We start from the raw sequence: 18,778 nt of genomic DNA on the forward strand, positions 1-18,778 counted from the left end.
CAAGCACTGTGGCATTTGGACAAGAACAAACTGGGAGGAGGGTGGGGAGAGGGGTGCAACAATGAATGAATGGAATTCCAAAATCTCTGTAGATGTTCATTGAAATGAAAAATAAAGAAATTTTTTACAAAAAGAAGAAGTACTGCAATCACAAAGGCATACGGTTCGAATCCACCAGATGCTTCTCAGGAGAAGGACAGACAATCTCCTTCCGTATTGATTAAGTGCCTCTGAAAACCTTGGTTTCAACTTGAAGGTATACAACAATAATAAAAAGTACTTTAAAATCAAATATATTATTCACTAAACTAAAAAGAAAATTTCTAAATTATAGTCTGTTTTCTACAGAAAACTTAGGTTTTGCAGACCAATTTAGCCTACCAGTAATAATGTAAATAAGAAGTTTCTATATTTTGCACAGTAATTTATATCTATGTTGTTAGCTGCTATCAATTCATGATAACCTCAAGTGTTAAAAGATTGTAAATAATAGAACATTAATTTGATGCAAAATTTTTCCTAATAATGCATTCTGTCTGCAAAAAATAATTTCATTTTTCACTCTGAAATGTTACCTCGTTTAAAATTTCCATGATTTCCTTGTCATAGCAATCCAGGAGTATTTCGTGAGATTCTAAATGTCTTGCGTGCATCATAGCAGGTACACAGTCACGCAAAGCACTGAACATATACTAGGAAACAAGTCAAATGTGCATGAATTAAGAATCCTGAACCAAAACAATATCAAAAGCTATCTTGTAATCATCTATCCCAAAAGACAAAAATCCCAATCTAAAGGACAACTGTTCTCTATAGGATTATCTTTCTTTCCTAAATTAATGAGAAATTAGCTTCATTAAAGAAGAAAGTTTAACCAAATATATTTTAAAATTCACATTATATTCTCTTTTCTCATAGTAATCATTCAAACACACTTACTCTCACAGAGAAATAGGAAAATTTGAATAACATGCACTTTGTTGATAAACATGTGCCAAGCTACTGTGGCATAAACTAAAATCAAGTGAAAGGCCAACGATCAGAACATAAAAGGAGGGTTAAATAGAAGATACTAAAATTAACTTCATTAGAATTAACTACAAAATATAGCAGCACAGAATTGTATAAAATCATACTGTCTAGTTTTGAATGGTTTATTAAGTCAAATAATCTGTTCTACTTTAGCGACTAGGAATGGTTTCTATTAAACAAATGATGGCTTTACTCTTACATTAGTCTACTTACATGTAATCTGGCTGCATCCACAGCATTTTCATACACATCATCTAAATAAATAGGGAAGACAGCTCGGTGCCAGTATAAAAAACAACAGTCACATTGTGTTTGGACTCTACAATGGAAAGTAGTAATCAATGAAACCAAAACTGAACTATCCCAAAGAATACCAAAGGAATGATATCATATCTCTAAGAGAAAAGCCTCCACCTTACTCATTTTCAAATTCTTTACATTACTGAACCTAAAACAGTACAGAAAAGCCCAAAATGAGTGAGGGTTTTTTTTTTCAAATTAAACAAAACTATCCAATATCCAGCACTGCTGGTAAAGAGCAGTTTAAAATTATTCCTAATGTTATTTGATATGACCATATATAGTTACAACACTTGTGTCACACACACCATTTTATGCCACTCAAAGTTGTAAATTCAAATGACTGAGGTATTTTTTTAAATTGTGACCAAAAATGAAAAACAAGCAAATAAAAAAATAAAACTCGTCCCACTTAACACTTCTATAATCTCTTTACCAAGCAATTACTTCATACCGATGGGGTAGGAAAAACAAACAAACAAACAAACAAAAAAATCCAGCCCAAAACATCTCAAAATAAACAAATGCAGACAATTCTAAAATGGAAAGCTAAAAATCACAACAAAAAAATTTCAACTTCTCCAAACAATAACAAAATATTACAAACGTAAGCATTAAACAAAGAGTGTTGTAAATGATAATCTAATTCAGTTAGAAATAAAAATTATTTCTGCTTTCACATCAAGAAAATTACTACTTATTAAAAAACAGCAATCATAAACCCACAAGGAGCTATAGAAAGGAAGCTTCCTATACTTAGTGACGAATACTCACAAAAACAATTCAAATTTGTCACTAAATAAATTATCAAAAAGAGGAAGATATTCAAACGGCAAACAGACACATGAAGAAATGCTCCAAATCACTGGCAATAAGAGATGGAAATCACAACCACAATGAGATACCATCTTACCCCAGTAACAGTGGCCAAGTTTAACAGGACAGCAATTAATAAATGTTGGAGAGGATGTGGTGAGAAAGGAACTCTTATACATTTGTTGGTGGGATTGTAAAATGGTACAACCACTCTGGAAGGCAGCTTGGCGCTTCCTCAGAAAGCTGAACATAAAAATTCCATATGACCCAGCTAATCCACAGCTTGGAATATACCGTGAGAATATAAGAATATGAGGCACAAACTGAGATTTGCAAACCAATGTTCACAGCAATATTATTCACCATCGCAAGAACATGGAAACAGCCCATATGTCCAACCATAAACAAATGGATTGAGAAATTATGGTACATTCACACAATGGAATATACTATGCAGCATGCAGGAGCAATGATTTTGTAAATTATTACCTAACTTGAATGGGACTAGAAAGCATCATGCTGAATGAACTCAGTCCCAAAAGGATAAATATTGTATAAAACCATTATTGTAGGATGAGTATAAGGATCCAAGAGGGGTGGGAGAGGGTGGAAGCAGAGGGATGTGGATGTGCAGGGCAAGGGGAGATTCATTATCAGGTTGTAGAATGTGATGAGTGGGAGGGTGAGGAAAACTGAAAGAATCTGTTCTAATTTGTATTCAAATTTTATAAATAAACTAGTAGAGAAAAAAATTATAACTTTCTAAAGTCTCTCACAAACAGATGAAGCTTTGTTCTAAAGAATCAAATTTTAGAAATCCAATAGAGAACCCCACCATAACAACCACCAAACACATCAAGCTTTTTGAAGTTGCATTTTTCTTCTCACTGGACTTCTTCCAGAAACTATAGCTAACAAGCTAGAACTCTGCACACAGTCTTAATGGCCACACTCAAGGAGTTACACAGACAAACTAATGAACTATCTGAATTTTACTTCTCTTGCTGCACTGAAAAGGAAAATTCATGCTTCTGTTAGCTCTACCCTCTGCCTATTCATTCTTCCAGAGCCCGCTCTGTCTTACCGTTCTCTGAGTTCACTGATGAGATCCAGTTTTTTCATGACGACTTGAAGTGGAAAGAGTTCCTCATCCTTAAATGTCTTCTAACGGGGAGGGAAAAAGAGGCACAGAAGTTGCACTCACAGTAAGGACAAGTTTCTTTACGAAATAACAAGGAGCCTGTCAAATCTCAGACCTCGTTTCTATTTTGTAAGTAATAGTAATACACCTACCATCTGTGTGCCAACACTCAGCGCCAGAGAGACAATAAGTCGTCGTTGCCTTGTGCTTGGGCCATTTAGAGTATTTTCAGCCAGAACTAAAGCAGAGAGGACATCAAGACGCTGTTCACTGTATTTTTTGTCAGAAATTACTCTTTTCTTAATGATAAAAGAATATGGGAAATTATCAGTTTTGTTTCTGAGACAAAAACAAAAACTGAAAAATAAAAGCTTCTGGATTATTTTTCCACTATTCAACTCAGGAGAGTATAGACAAACTATCCTTGATGAACAACTAACAGCTTTGTACACTTTAATTCCATAGCATGATTTCTTAACATTGTAAAAAACAATCCATTAGACATACTTCAAAATTTCCATATTTACTTAATAGTAACTCATCCCCTAAAACAAGGTATATCAAATGCCACAACTGAATACAACATTTTTAATATGAGTATGCTAATTAATAGATTGTAGCTTCAGAAAAAAGTAAACTTGGTAAGTATATACAAGAATCAATATGGTATCATAAAGAACTGTAAGAAAATTGATCCTATACTTGAAAATACCATTAAAAAAACCACAACAAATACAAACCTAGATAAAACTGAAGAGCAAACTAAAAGACAACATAATTACATGGAAAATCTGTAACTTACCTTAGCCACAGAAATAGAATTAAGGGCCTGATGTTGAAGGTGCTGGGTTATATGTGAAACGGAATCAGCCACAACCATGCTTCTTCTGTAGAACATATGCTCAATTGCCTAAAAAGAATTGGAAGAAATTCTGTGCATATATAAAGAGCTTCACACAAGTGTTAATTACTTAAAATATTTTTATTTACTTGTACACCTCCCAGAGTCACATAAACAAGAATTATGTCACAGTAATATTGGAAGCAGGAGAGGCATCCACTTCCTAAACAACAGGCCTCTGGAAACTCTATGAGCTTTGATAAATGACAATAGTTATTGAAAGGCTTCAGGCCTTTTGCTCACAGGGTTCCTATGAATTGTGCTCAACTCGACTGCAATCAACAACAGCAACATTAGGTTATTAAGGAAACACTGAAAGCAAGTCAAAGAAATCATAGCACTTCCCCTACACAGAAAACTATGCAAGCATAATGAGACATGAATGTATTTCAGAATCATTACTGCGGGGATGAAAAGTCAGATAGAAAAGAATATGGACTATATAATTAGATTTTAAAAATGTTCAAATATGGACTACATAATTAGATTTTAAAAGTGTTCTCTTTTCCTGCTGACAGCTTGCTGCAACGTTTAGCTCCAACCATGTCTTTCAAGGGGTCCTCTTCCCCCTCCTTCTTTCTTTGGCACAGCCTATATCTACCTTTCACTCACCACGTCTATTTTATTACCTTAATAAACTTTCTTCACTTGTTTTCTTAAAAAAAAGTGCTCTAAAAAAACCCAAACTGATCTATGAAGACAAAAATCAGAACACTGGTTGTCTAGAGCTAAGGGTAGAAGGATAGATGGACTGAAAAGAACACACAAAATTGTTTTAGGGTTACAGGAATAGTCTGTATCTTGATTATGGTGACGGTGGTGTTTCCACAAGAGTCCAAATCTGTCAAATACATCAAAGTGTGTTTAGCAGATTTTAAATAAGACAGTTTATTGAATAAAAATTATAATTTATTAAAGGTGATCTTTTAAAAATGAACAAAGCATATGGAGACCATAAACTCATAGACTCCTGAGCCGGAACGACCGGGTTCAAATCTGATTCCATCATTACTGTGAAACCTGGGCAACATATCCAGAAAATCCAAGATAATACAAAAGTTTTAGAATTAAGAAATGTTTGGTAGCAAGACCAAAGTACAACAAATTACAAGTATTTCTCTATACCAGGGTTTAACATTGGAAAATAATTAAAATATACATTCACTGGCCACAATTACCTTGCATCAGCTATACTAATTAGCTTGTTGTTGTTGTTATGTGCCATCGACTCACCTGCGACTCATAACAACCCTATGTACAACAGTTCTAAACCTAGCTCTAGCCTGTGCCAAACTCATTGTCTCCAACACACCTACCCTACCCCCATTACCCCAGTCACTGAATCAATCCATCTCCTCTCCTGCGCTATCCCTTCATCTTCCCAAGCATGATGTCCCTCTTGAAGGACTGATCACACCTGGCAACATAACTTCAGAAGCCTTGCCTTCAAGGAGCAACTTGGTTTCACTCTTTTCCAGGACAAATTTGTTTGTTCTCCTAGCAGTCCATGGTATATTCAATACTCTTCTCCAGCACCACAGCTCAAAGGCATCAATTTTTCTTCTATCATCCCTAGTCACTGTCCAGCTTTCTGATGAAAGCAAGTAATTGCAAAGACCATGGGCTGTATCAGGTGTACTTTAGTCTCCAGACTGATATCATTGCTCTTCAGTACTTCAGAGAGGTCTCAACAGCAGACTTTACCAATGCAATTTGTCCTTTCATTTTCTGGCTGCTGGTCCCAAAAGTGTTGTTTGTAGAGTCAAGCAAACGAAAGCTCTTAACAATCTCAATCTCTTCACCATCCATCATGATGCTGCCAACTGGCCCAGTGGTGAAAATCTTCGTTTTCTTGATGTTGAGCTTCAATCCATATTGAAGGCTACCACCCTTGACTTTCTGCAGCAAGTGCTTCAGGTCCTCCTCAGTTTCAGCAAACAATGTTGTGTCATCTGCATAACGCAGAGCCCAGCCTCCTAGATAATCTGTTCCTCAAATAGACTGAAAAGATATGGAGAAATGACATAGCCTTGGCGTACACCCTTCCCAATATTGAACCATTCAGTGTTTCCCTGCTCTGTTCTAATGACTGCCTCTTGGTCCTTACATTTATAAATATAAATGTATCACTATAAAAACATTAAAACAATGGTATAAAAAAGAAAAACTACAATTCTAATTCAATTTTATATAATATGAAAATCTGCCTCCCTATTGTTTAATAAAACCCAGCGAACTGAAATATAAAAGAAAAATAGGGCAAAATTTATTCTTGGAAATACATCACAATGAATACTTGGATAAATTATTCCAGTATACAATATCTAAAACTTACAGAAAATACATTCTTAACTATCTTCAAATGCATAAGTGAGTTTACAAGAAAGGGAAGTTATCAGAAACCTAATTATCGAGAACAAATTATGAAACTGACAGCTGTTTTGAGAAGAACTTCTACTTTGTGCTGACCTCGAGCACCTGGTTTTACAAACCATGTTTTAGGCTTGGAAACAAGATAGAAAGTGGTCAGGCTGAGTCAAGTTTAGGCCTCTATGTCAGGGCAGACCCTAGAAATAACAAAAATCATAAAGAAAGAAGTAACTTGGAAAGAAACCTACTACAAAAAGGTATAAATGGTAAGAAAAATGCTTATCGTGACTTGGCTATTGAATGCTTAGGTAAGTAAATACTGCTCGAGATAAAAGCCCCCCAACACCCCAAGCTGAGGTTTTAATTTAAAATGCTTCCAAATTACTAGTGTCTCTCTGGAGGAATTTATCATTAGCCCAGATATCAAAAAAACTCATGTAAATAAATCTCTAACAGTCATTAGTTCCCAAAGAACAATTACAAATTACCTGAATAAAGTAATATGAATGAAAATCAATAGAAATAGTTTAAAAATCCACTCATAGTCTTCAGAAAAAAAAACTCCTGTATGGCACCAAAAAACAAATATAAGAATAGTAGCATTGTTTATAATAGTAAAAACTGGAAACAACCCAAAAATCCATCTTTAGGAAAACTACAGAGCAATGAAAAGGAAAGAACTATAGCAACTCATTCTGATATGGATGACTTCAAGCATAAAATGTTGAATAAAGTTAAAGAATATATTATTTAATACAATTATTACTCCATTACTATAAACCTTCTAATAACATAGATTTAGGGTTCTTCAGTTGCCTAGCAGAAAGCAGCTGTGCTGCAATCCCAAAGGCACCAGTTGGAATCCACCAGATATCCCTCAGGAGAAGGATGGGCAATCTCCTCCTGCGTGATTATTGCCTCTGAAACCCACTGGAGGGTCAGCTATGGGTCCATTCTGACTTGACAGCAAATAACAACAATATAAACTTCAACAACATATAAACAATATATGGCTTAAAGATCTATTCATACTTGTAAGCTAAAAATAAAAGCAAAGGAGTGAGAAGCCAAATAAATATTCAGGTCATTGATTTCCTGCAACAAGGGCATGGACACACAGAGGCACAGAGAAGACTGACTCTGTCTTAAGTGGTAGAGTGGGCACTGTAGTGACTTATCTGTTGATAAGATAACAAACTATATGTACATATTTTTATATGTGGAAAAAAATATCTATTTTTCTATGGATGCAGATATAGTTTTATATTTACCAGGAGCCCCAGTAGTGCAATAGTTAAATGCCTGGCTGCTAACAGAACAGTTGGTAGTTCAAATGCACCAGCATAAGCAAGGCAGAAAGGATCTAACAATCTGCTCCTGCACAAACAGCCTCAGAAAGGCTGTGGGGCAGTTACACTCTGTCACAAGGGGTCAGAAGTGACTCAGCAAAGAGAACTCAATATATGGCCCAATATACTTACTTACTCTAAGGAGAAAGACTAGAAATTCAAAAACACCTTCTCCAAAGCATGTTTGTTCTCTAAACAAAGTCCATAATCTACCAGTAAATCTTAAATTATGCAAAAGGTTAAATGTATTCTTCTACCAACAAAAGGTTTAATTTTTTTAATATCTGCAAAAGTGGACTTTGATCTTTGAGTCTGCTTTTGGATTTTTTAAAATATTTTATTATGGGTTAGGTGAAAGCTGACAAAGCAATCTACCATTAAGCAATTTACATACAGATTGGTCCATGATCTTTGCAGCAAGCCCCGCAACTTGTCTATATTCTCTCCATTTCCCTCTTTGGTCTCCCGTTTCTGTTAGCACAATTTTCCAGCCTTCTTAATTTAGGTAAATGCTGTCCTTCCAGTCTTGTATAGTTGACTGCTCTGAGGAGGGTGTCCCTCTAGGCAAGACTGTTCACTTTATGGGCAGGTGTGCCTTTTATGTTTAAAAGGCAATCTCTGGGATTAGTTTCAGCTATAAGAAAGGTGGCTACCCACAGGCCATAGGATCTGGGGTTCCATCATTCTTTATCATGCGTCAAGTCTAGTCTCTTTTGTGAATCTTTTATCTTTTTTTTCTCTACCTGGTACCTTCTAATGTCATCTAGGTTTTAGCAGTAGTGCACGCAGGTCTCCAACTAGCTCTTCTGATCCCAGGTTGGTAGAGGCTGTAATTCATGTGGTCCATTCTGTTCTCTGTACTAATTATTTCCATGAGTCTCTGGGCTTTTTCATTCTTCTTTGCTCCATATGAAGAGATCAACAGTTGTAACTTAGATGGTTGCTCAACTTTTTAAGATCTCAGTTGTTATTGACCAAACAAAGTAGGATGCACCACATTATCTTTATGGACTTTGTTAAGCCAGGTAAACTACATGTTTTCCAAGGCTATGCTCCCTAGCCCTCACGCCCGGTATCTTTGTCTGGGAAGGTATTTATGTGACTTGAGAAATGTTCATCACTGTGCCTTGTGTTTTCAATAATATATATGGCAGACTTAGAGACAAACACATGCCCACCTCTACTGGCAGCTTACTGTCAAAATTGCAAGAATATAGCACTTCCTTTAAATTACAAAATAAATAGTCTCATGTTAGCCAATTTCATATGCATTTAAACACTAAGATAAAGGGTGATGGACACAGGTATGTTTTTAAACTAATGAAACATGTTTTGAACTTCCATAAATAAAGCTTCAGTACAATTACTTAAGTTAATCTTCTCATTTTCCTTCTTTCCTCTCCCACTAAATAACTCACAAAGGTATTTAACTATAAAGACCATTCATGTGAAGTTCTTTTTCACCTATTTACCCATATATGAGGTAAGTAGTATTTCTCATGCTTTTTTATTCTCATAGAGAAAAAAAAAACAACCACCATGTTCAGGGAGTTAAATTTTACAATTTTGACCTAATCTTTGTCTGTTTTGTAAACATGATGGCAAAATAAAATAATCTGAAACCCACCTTAAGAAGTTCAACAAGTCTGCATAATGCTTTAACAGAGGTTTTGGTCATTGGTTTTTGCATGGACATATAGAGATTCATTGTGGTTTTAATAATGGTACTAATACTATATGCATATAAGAAGCCCTGTTTGGAAAAAAAAGAAAGAACATACATTAAAACATTCATTGCAATCACAAGGAAAGATTTTGTTTCTTCAAGATTTCATTCTGTATGCAAAAATAAATATTCCTCAAGAGAACACTACTTAGTGTTTCTAAAGTTCATTTTAAAATGAGATCTTAAGAATCTGAAATAAATCTTGCTCACAGAGATAATGTTATATATGGTTGTTAAAGTTCAAAGCATCTCTTAAAAAAATTTTAATACCTGTATTGTACAATAAGTTCAGTACAGACAAAAGTATTGGACATAATCAAGATTTAAAGATGCTTCCCATTAAAAGCAAAACAAAACAAAATTTTTGATAAACAATTTAGAAGTAAAAAAGACATCTATTCATCCTAACATTCAAGGACAGGTAGGAAGACAGACTTCCATGTGCTTTACCTGAAGGCAAAAATAGCTAAGGATGTTAATAAGGTAGAGACGGAAAAGAGAAAGATAAAGACAGCTGCCCTCGAGCCACAACTGACAACCAGAAGGATTTCTGAGTCCAAGTCAATTCCTCCTTTCCTTCTCGCCAAGGCCAATCACACTGTCCATCGACTACCATTTCCCATGCTGACAAAGACACTACAATGTAAGGCCTGGCCAGCCACTGAACACTTTTCAGATCACACAGTCAGATCTTGTTATGTACACAGTAATGTGAGTCAGAGGTGACACAATGGTATCTAATAACAACCTTGTTTCTAATCAGGCATCAAGTTTTCTCTCTTTTTAGCTCAGTAAGGACAGATTTTCTCCCAATTTTCTATTCATAAAGGAAGCATACAGGCCTTGTGAAGTTTTATGAACTCTAGTGCTACCAAGCTCAAAGGAAAAATGGACAAAGAAGAGAGAGGGGGAAATATTATCTCTGAGGTAATTTTAAAGATTCTCTGGGCATCCAAAGAATTAAAATAAGACTCATGCATACTTTAAAGACAAAACAGAGTTCTACTAGTATAGGAGCTCTACTGGCCTAGTGGATAAGAAGTTCGGCTGCCAATCCAAAGGCAGGCAGTTCAAATCCACCAGTAGTTCCTAGGAAAAAAGATGGGCAACCTCCTATCGTGTGATTTACAACAGCCCCCTGGAGAGTCAGCTATGAACTGTTTCTGACTTGATGGCAATGTGTATGAATTCGAGTGCAGACATCGCCAAGATGCTGGGAAAGAAATCACTTCCTGTCAAAACTTCTTTCCTGCCACGGCCTATGTGTGAGATAACAGGCTCTCTTGTGGCACACTGGTTCAAGAGCTCAGCTGCCAGTGAAAATATTGGCAGTTAAACTCACTAACTGCTCTACAGCAGAAAGAGTTCAGAGTCTGCTTCCATTGGGATTGTCAGCCTTGGAAACCCTATGGGCAGTTCTAGTCTGTCCTTCTAGTGTTGCTGAGCCAGAAACAATTCAACAACAATGGTTCCGTTTTCTCATAAGTTAAGTGGCTCATGAAGGCGTGATACTGTGGGATAAGAGGTGAGAGTTTCTCTGAACTATTAATAGCTCAGAGGTGAAGAAATGTGCTAAATGAAGAGAGCTAAGAAAGAGAGAGAAGGAGAAGCATTCTAAGAAAGGTAATAAGAGTAAAGCATGGGGATGCAGACAGAGTCACACATCCTAGCCTGTCAGCTACAGAGCTGTTACACTACACTCTACCCAAGTGTAACTCTGGGTAACACTGGGTTCCAAACAAGGAACAGCAACTGTATATTCCAAATAGGAGGAAAAGGGAGAGGGGGCCTTTCTTGGAGGGAATACAGGGAGCAGTTAAAGTACAGACCACCCGGGTCCATACACCTGGCTCCAGACTACTGCATTCCCAGATGGCCATTAATCTGTAAAAGATGTGTATAACGGATGCACTTAAGGATCTCAATTGGGAAGAGGGTAGGATTTCACTAAAGGTGGAAAAAGCAACTTGAACCAACAGTTCCACTGAGAACTAGGAAATCTGGGCAAAATATTTTTAAGTCTTCTGGAAGGCATCAAAGGGTTAGAAAGGAAATTTGAAAAAACAAGGCCAAAATCTGGGAGAAGGCATAAATCCAGAGAACTAAGCCTAACATCAGGGACTGCTCTCCCACAGAGCCATTTGCTGATTGCAAAAGTAAAGAATGAAGACAGAAGTAAAATCCATCTTTCAACACTGTCTCACAGGACAGTGGACTAAAAATGGGTGTTCCTGGCCCATCAAGGATGAGGGGGGCAAAGAATCCTGGCAAACCGTCTAAATTTTGTATTAGGATCCTAAAGGACTGGCACCCCCAACTCAGAAGGGCTGAAGTCCAGCTTCAAATCATCTCAATCCGTGAACAGGCGGAGCAATTACCCTATACGAGCTGTGTGCCAGAAGAAAACAGATATCTTCTTAGAGGAAGGAAACTATCTATACACCCAATTATGTCTAACTTGAGCTAGATGACATAAAAAGGGAGGTTTCTGGTATAAATTTCTGGCAATCTAGAAATAATAAATCAGAGAAAAGAAATATGATATATCCAAAACTGAGACAAATGAAAGAAAACAGAAATATCCCAGAATATTGGAGGAGTGGGGGGAGGAGTACTTCAGAAGAAAACTAACTCAAAATGATAAAAAAAAATACACAAACTGGAAAGTTTTAAAATACAAGTAGCCCGTAACTGTGTTTGAGTTATGAAAAAACACATTTATAAGCATCATGGTTTTGTCATCTTATAAAATTAGTAATAAGGACTACATGAAATATTGTTTCATAAAACTGATAATATCACTTGTAGAAGTTTAATGTTATGATTTATAAATGGTAAAGTTTTCAGAATGGGACCCTGTCTTAAATTGGGACCACTTATAATCTAATTGAGAACTTAATACATGGATCTAACAGTAAATTGCACATAGCTGAAAACAGAATTGGAAAAAAGACAAAAAACCAAATAAAACAGTAGTTGGGAGATAAAGCTGACAATGCCCCCTAAGTTCAAGAAGCTCTACAATTCCACACAGCACAAACAGGAAGAAACTTGTAATAATAAAATTTGGTGTATCACAGTAATGTTGTTATAAAAAATATAAATCTATAAGCAACTGAATAAAGAGTTGCTAGTTTCAAAAACTAGTAAGACTGAAAACTAACTTTCCACTAAAACAAAAGAAGCCAGAAGACAGCACAGAGACACTCAGGTGTTGAAAGGACACTCTTAGATGTTGAAAGAAAAAATGCACTGTCAACCTAAAACTCTACACTTAGTAAAACTGCCTTCAAAAATGACATTTAGTGAGTATATATTCTGACAAAAACTGTGATGATTTTCACCAGAAAAGCACTTCCAAAGAAATACTAAAAGGACATTCCAAAAGCAAAGGATAAAAATTTATAGAAGCACAGGCAATATAGGTAATACAGAAATCTAAATGAACAATGCCTATTACATAGTAATAGTAATAATGTTTTGTGAAGTTCAAAATGTATCTAGGGTCAAAATATAAACAGCAGCACAAGAGGTGAGAAAGGGGAATAAATAGAATAAAACGTCCTAAGATCCTTACACTCTCCAGGAAGTGATAAAAATAATATTTATGTGAGATCTGGCTAAGTCTTAAGAAGTCTTAAAAGCTGCATCTTAAAATCCAAAAGAAACTATCAAAACAAATAATAAAGGAATACAGAACTAACAACACAACGGAGGAAAGAAGAAATAAATGAGTAACAATAATCCAAAAGGAAAAAAAAACCAATAATCCAAAAGGGTACTAGAAAGGGAAAAATTAAGAGAACATACGTATAGAACAGGTAAGACATAGGAAGCAATTAGTCATTTGGTAGTTTTAAATCCCAAGAGTATGTCAGTAAAGATTTACACAAAACACTAAAGAATCTGCATATGAAGCACATTAAAGACTGTGTCCTAATGCATGCTATAGGTAAGAAAAAGAAAAAAGGCATACACAGAAAGGAAATCAATGAAAAACAAAGATTATTAGACTTTGGGACAATATCTGGTGCTTACAGGAGACATAAATTAAACATGGACATAAAGCAAAGGAAAATCTCGGTATTGTTATGTTAATATCACACAAGAGAGCCCAAGCCAAAAACTTCAGAAAAGGAATACATACATATGTAAGGGACACTTCATAACAACAACAGGCTCACTAGGAAGAGAAAGCAATGCTAAATGTTCATATATACATAATGTTTATGTCGATAGGCAAGAAAGTAAAGACAAGGAGACAAAAATAGTGGGAGATTCTAAATCACCTGCTTCAGTAACTCTTAAGAGTAAGAAAATAAATGATTAATGAACATGACTTATGTGTGAGAGATATATCCCACTATATGTCTATCACTAAGGGAGCTTTGGTGGGCTACTGGTAAGGAGTTGCACTGTCAAACCAAAGGCAGGTGGTTTGAATCCACCAGCTACTCTGAGAGAGAAAGATGAGTAATCTTCTCCAATGCCATTCCGGTCTCTGAAAATCCACTGGAGGATCAGACAGGAGTTGGTTCCAACTCAATGGGACATAACAACACATAGCCACCAAATGCAAAACAGCACATGCTTTTCAAATACAAGGAAAAGTTTACCAAAAATGATCATAAGCTGAGTCTCAAAGCAACTTTCAACAAATTTCTGAACACTAAAATCCTTCATATAGAGGTAATAAAAAGATAACTAACAAAATGACTATGTGTTTGGGAATTTAAGAAAAACTTTTCAAAATAACCCATAGATGAAAGCAGAAATCACAATCTTTTTAATTAAAAGAGTGCAAAACACAACATATCAAAACTTACAGAATGCAGCTAAAAAGTCATGCTTAGAAGGAAATGTAAAGCTTTAAATACACATATTTTAAAAATCTAAATTAATAATTAATACTTTGATCCAAATAGAACCAATTATGTTTCTACTTAAGTTTCCATTTTAAAAAACAAAACAAATACTATTCATTACCAGTGTGTCCCAAACCTCTGTAACTTCTGTAAATGTGGTTAGCATAGAAAATAACCCCAAGGTATTTTAAGTAGTAAGATACAACTAACTACCTGTATAAAAATATTACATCTATTGGTGAGGTCTTCAGCAAATTTATCCATTCTCTGCTCTTTAGATAAAATAGATTCCATTTTCATCATCCATGAGCTCACAAAGACGTAGTAAGACTGTACATCTCTAACAAAGGAAAAGAGTGAGGTTACTCAGCACAGGAAATTGACTTTCATTTCTTTATATGATTAGAAGAGAATATGCCTCAATATCAGTTAGCTCACTTTCCTTATTTTTAGAATACTGTTATCAGACATAACTGTTATTACTGTCTAATACTGTTATTAGACATAAACAATTTACTTACTCAATAAATATTTACTGAGTGCCTCCACAAGCCAGGCACTTTTTCTTAGTACAAAAACAAAACAGGGAAATCAGCAGTAAATGAAAGAGACAAAAACCCTGCCCTCCTCAAGCTTCCATTCTAGAAAGGAGAGTTATGCAAAAATTAATTAAAATTCTTATGATGTCAAATAATAAACACTATAGGAAAATATAACAAAGCAAAGGGGAGGAAGGAGGAACAAAGTAGAAGGTAAAATGCTGAAACGAGTGGTCATGAAGGCTCACTGAAGAAGTGAAGGGGTAAACCAAGCAAACAGGCAAGAGAAGAGAACTCCAGAGAAGTGGATAATAAATGGAAATGCTCTAAGACAGGAAGTGTGTCTGGCATGTTCAGGTAATAACAAAGAAGTCAGTGCTGAAGTAGAGAGAGCAAGGATGAGAAGAGAAAAGAAAAGCGAGTGGAGGGCCAGGGGGGTGTACTTGGTGCCACACTTTGCAGGAAGCAAGGACTATTTAGATGAGAAAGTTAGAGGGTGAACTGAGATACAATCTAACTTTTGACTTTAAGAGTACCCATAACCCTCTGGCAATGTGTTAAAAACAAACTCTAAAGGAGACATGGACAAAGCAGGAAAACACTTATGATGCAGAAGAAAGAACGACAGGTTGAGCTAGAACAGGAGCAGCGGCAAAGGTCAGAATATAAACACAAAAACTAGTCTTTACTGAATACTTACTATGTATTCCAACACTTTACACAAAGTAACTGACTTAATCTTCACAATAATCTTATAAGGTAGTTCTGACATTCCTTTTATAGAAGCAATTTACACACAGATGCTTCATCATGTGCCCTAGAATACACTTCCCTGCTGCTGCTGCTGTTACTGTGTGCCATCAAGCTGACCCGGACGCAAGGGTACCCTATTAAGGCAGAGCCTAAGGACTTTCCAGTTTGTAACCCACTGAAAACAGCTTGACAGGGCAAAGGACTGGAAACATCCCTTCACAAGAGATTCCACCCTAAATTTCCATCTAGCCATCTCACTGGGCAATCTGACAATTTTAAGAACTCAGTGTGAAGAGAGATTACCCTAAAACCCTGTTTAATAAATATTTTGGGGAAGTGAACCATGGCATCAAATCTGGAGGGAGAGGAGAGAAGAAGTTTCCTGCAAAGCCAGAATGCTATTAGAAAAAAAGGCATCAATGTCCTTAAATATGCAGAAATATACCATTTTTTTTGTTGATTTTTTTTTTTCCTTTTTTCTTTCTTTAAAAAAAAAAAAAGTAAATAAATTAAATTTCCAACAATGTGGCTGGGCTGGAAAATGGAGTACAATAGCCAGGCCACTCTTTAAAAGTGTGTCTGGAGATGGGGTGGGGGTAAGGGAGCAGCAGTGAGCTATAAACAACGGCCAAGGAAATTATCAAAATAACTACAATCACAGGGGTGGAGAGGTCTGTGGGGCTATTGCTGACTGTGCCACCAGGGGCAGTGCCTATTCTACTTCAGCAGCAAAAGCCAGGGAGCAGCTCTTTGCTGTCAACCACAGTAGACTCACCCTTACTCTCTTCTGTCATTACCAAATTATGAAAAAATGTAGAAGAGCTCATCTGGAAATGTTTGGTATCCCAATCTGTACACCAGCAGGCACTGACACCTTAACAGTGAACAAGGACACTGATTGGTTCTTCTTCCCCTAAGGGAGATAGTAAGTGATGGCCAAGTACTATCTGGCCTATTTCTAGGGTTTTGGTTCCTTACCATATTCAAGATCTCCACTTCTCAGAGATGCCCCCCTAAACATTGCCTTGAGTCAACAGGCCTGCCTGCTTAGATTCTGTTTCTGAAGGAGGGGACTGAGTACAGATTTCCCACTCTGCGCATCCTCTGGAGGGGGAAGGGGTAACAGATCTTTGTGCTTTCTGAAAATATCTGGAACCAGATCCTAGGCAGGAAAACAGGGAGGTAAGGACCCTCCTAACCAGAATGAGCATTTACAGACATTTTAGGGGAAGAAATATGGCAGAAGGAGGGAATCTGAGTCTCCTACGTGCCCTAGGACCTTTCAGTGCCAGAGCAGGGAGAGCTACGCCATAGGCCACAGTGTTTGGAATGAGGACAGTGAGGGGGACACAGGGTCCAGCTGGTTGAGTGATAGGATTTTCTGGTTTCCATCTTGTCCTGATAGAATGTTTCAATTTCCTATATCTCTTCCACGCCATGAGCAAATCTCATCACAAGCCCTGGCTCCTGTACCATGTCATCACCCATGTGCTGGTTCTCGCAGGCCATCACAACAACAGCTTGCTTGCCAGGGATGCGCTTGGCCACGTAGTTCTCATAGTAGCGCCGGTTCATCTGTCTGGTCTCTAGTGTGGCCAGACCCAGTGGCCAGCTCCGCTCATGGGCATTTTCAATCAGCTCGTTGACAATAGAGGCAGGACAGCCACTCTCCACCAGGAAGCGCTTGATGACAACTTGTAGCACGGCATCTGGAGTTGAGATCACCCCTCCCCAATGGGTCACTCTTGCAGGTCACAGCGAGTTCACCCACTCTAGAATCTCCTTATATTCAATTGTCTCCTCCAGGTTCTGAAGGTTGGGGTTGACACTATGGATCGCTCGAATGTATGCCTTAAGCAGCTGGATGTCTCGTTTCTGCTCTGCCAGCTGGTGTTTGTGTTCAGCTAACGTCTTCTCCATCTCTCCGATACGTGTCTGCTGCTGCTGGACCACTGAGCGCAGGTGCTTAATGCAGTTGTGGTTTGGCAGCTCATTTTTGGGCATCTCCAGGCCACAGCCCTGTTCATAGGTCACAGGCCTCTTCGGGTTGTGCTCACAGTCACTAAGGTGAGACATGAGGTTGTCAAGCCAGATAACAGCACTGCAGCCAAATACAGCGTTGTCACAGGCAATCTGCAGCTTTGACAACAAGTTCCGCATGATTCGAGGTGGGCAACCGTCACAACACTACGGTCCACCGGACAAGTCTGCTGCTCAGAGAACCACTGGGTGATGCAGGCATTGCAGAAAGCATGCTCACAATGAGGTGCCTATACTGGCTCCTCCAAGACTCCACTGCAAATAGGGCAGATAAGGTCTTCATCAACATCCCCCTGGAAGCGGGTTACATTATACCTCATGTCTCATCACTGAAACCTAGGTCCTTCCAAGTGTTGGGGGTTAGGTTCCCTGTTCACAAGGCTCTAACCCCCTGATGCCTCCACTCAGTGTCACTCAGGAAATGCTCCCAGTAACCCATCTTGCTGGCTATTTTCCGAATGAGTCTTTCTTCCTAGTGACAAGCTCCATCACCAGGGGGATGGACATGATGTCACAATCAGGAGCACTCGCCTTGGAAGCAGTCTCCGTACCCCAACCCGGCTGGAACTGAGGCCCGCAGCGGCCGCGGGACAACCGAGGCGCGTCCCAGCCTCTCCCAGGAGGGGAAGAGGAGGGAAAGAGTAGAAAGAACGAAATATACCATTTGACTTATAAGGAATCCAACAGAAAAATCCAAAGACAAAAAAGGAGTGGGAGTCTGAGGACAATACGTCCCATCTGATCAGGACTCAGAAGGGACACATGTATAAGAAGGGAAGCAAATGGTGCAGGCAGGCAAGAACCAGAAGGATGAGGCTTAGGCCCTGGTGTTCTCCCTACTATCAACCACATATCTGTAACACGACGGAGATGGTTAGTACTTGGACATATACAGAGCATCTGCTTGGTTTTAGATGACACTTCATAAATAAAGCAGAAATCTGTC

General features: G+C 37.6%; 1 protein-coding gene and 1 pseudogene across 1 annotated transcript in view; both read right to left on the reverse strand.

Annotated features, from left to right (window-relative positions):
- KIAA1033 (KIAA1033 ortholog) overlaps positions 1–18,778 on the reverse strand; it is a 72,050-nt gene that overhangs the window by 30,905 nt on the left and 22,367 nt on the right. The window contains exons 13-19 of the mRNA XM_006897546.1: positions 14,714–14,840; positions 9,537–9,662; positions 4,092–4,199; positions 3,442–3,588; positions 3,233–3,312; positions 1,246–1,351; positions 576–692 (exon numbers count right to left, since the gene is read on the reverse strand). Of these exons, the coding sequence (XP_006897608.1) occupies positions 576–692; positions 1,246–1,351; positions 3,233–3,312; positions 3,442–3,588; positions 4,092–4,199; positions 9,537–9,662; positions 14,714–14,840 (811 nt within the window). The remainder of the gene's footprint in view (positions 1–575; positions 693–1,245; positions 1,352–3,232; positions 3,313–3,441; positions 3,589–4,091; positions 4,200–9,536; positions 9,663–14,713; positions 14,841–18,778) is intronic.
- LOC102844968 lies at positions 17,212–18,152 on the reverse strand (annotated as a pseudogene).

Source organism: Elephantulus edwardii, unplaced genomic scaffold (assembly GCF_000299155.1).
Source record: "Elephantulus edwardii isolate Elephantulus edwardi_28Jun2011 unplaced genomic scaffold, EleEdw1.0 scaffold00211, whole genome shotgun sequence".
In the NCBI taxonomy this organism is placed as follows: Eukaryota; Metazoa; Chordata; class Mammalia; order Macroscelidea; family Macroscelididae; genus Elephantulus; species Elephantulus edwardii.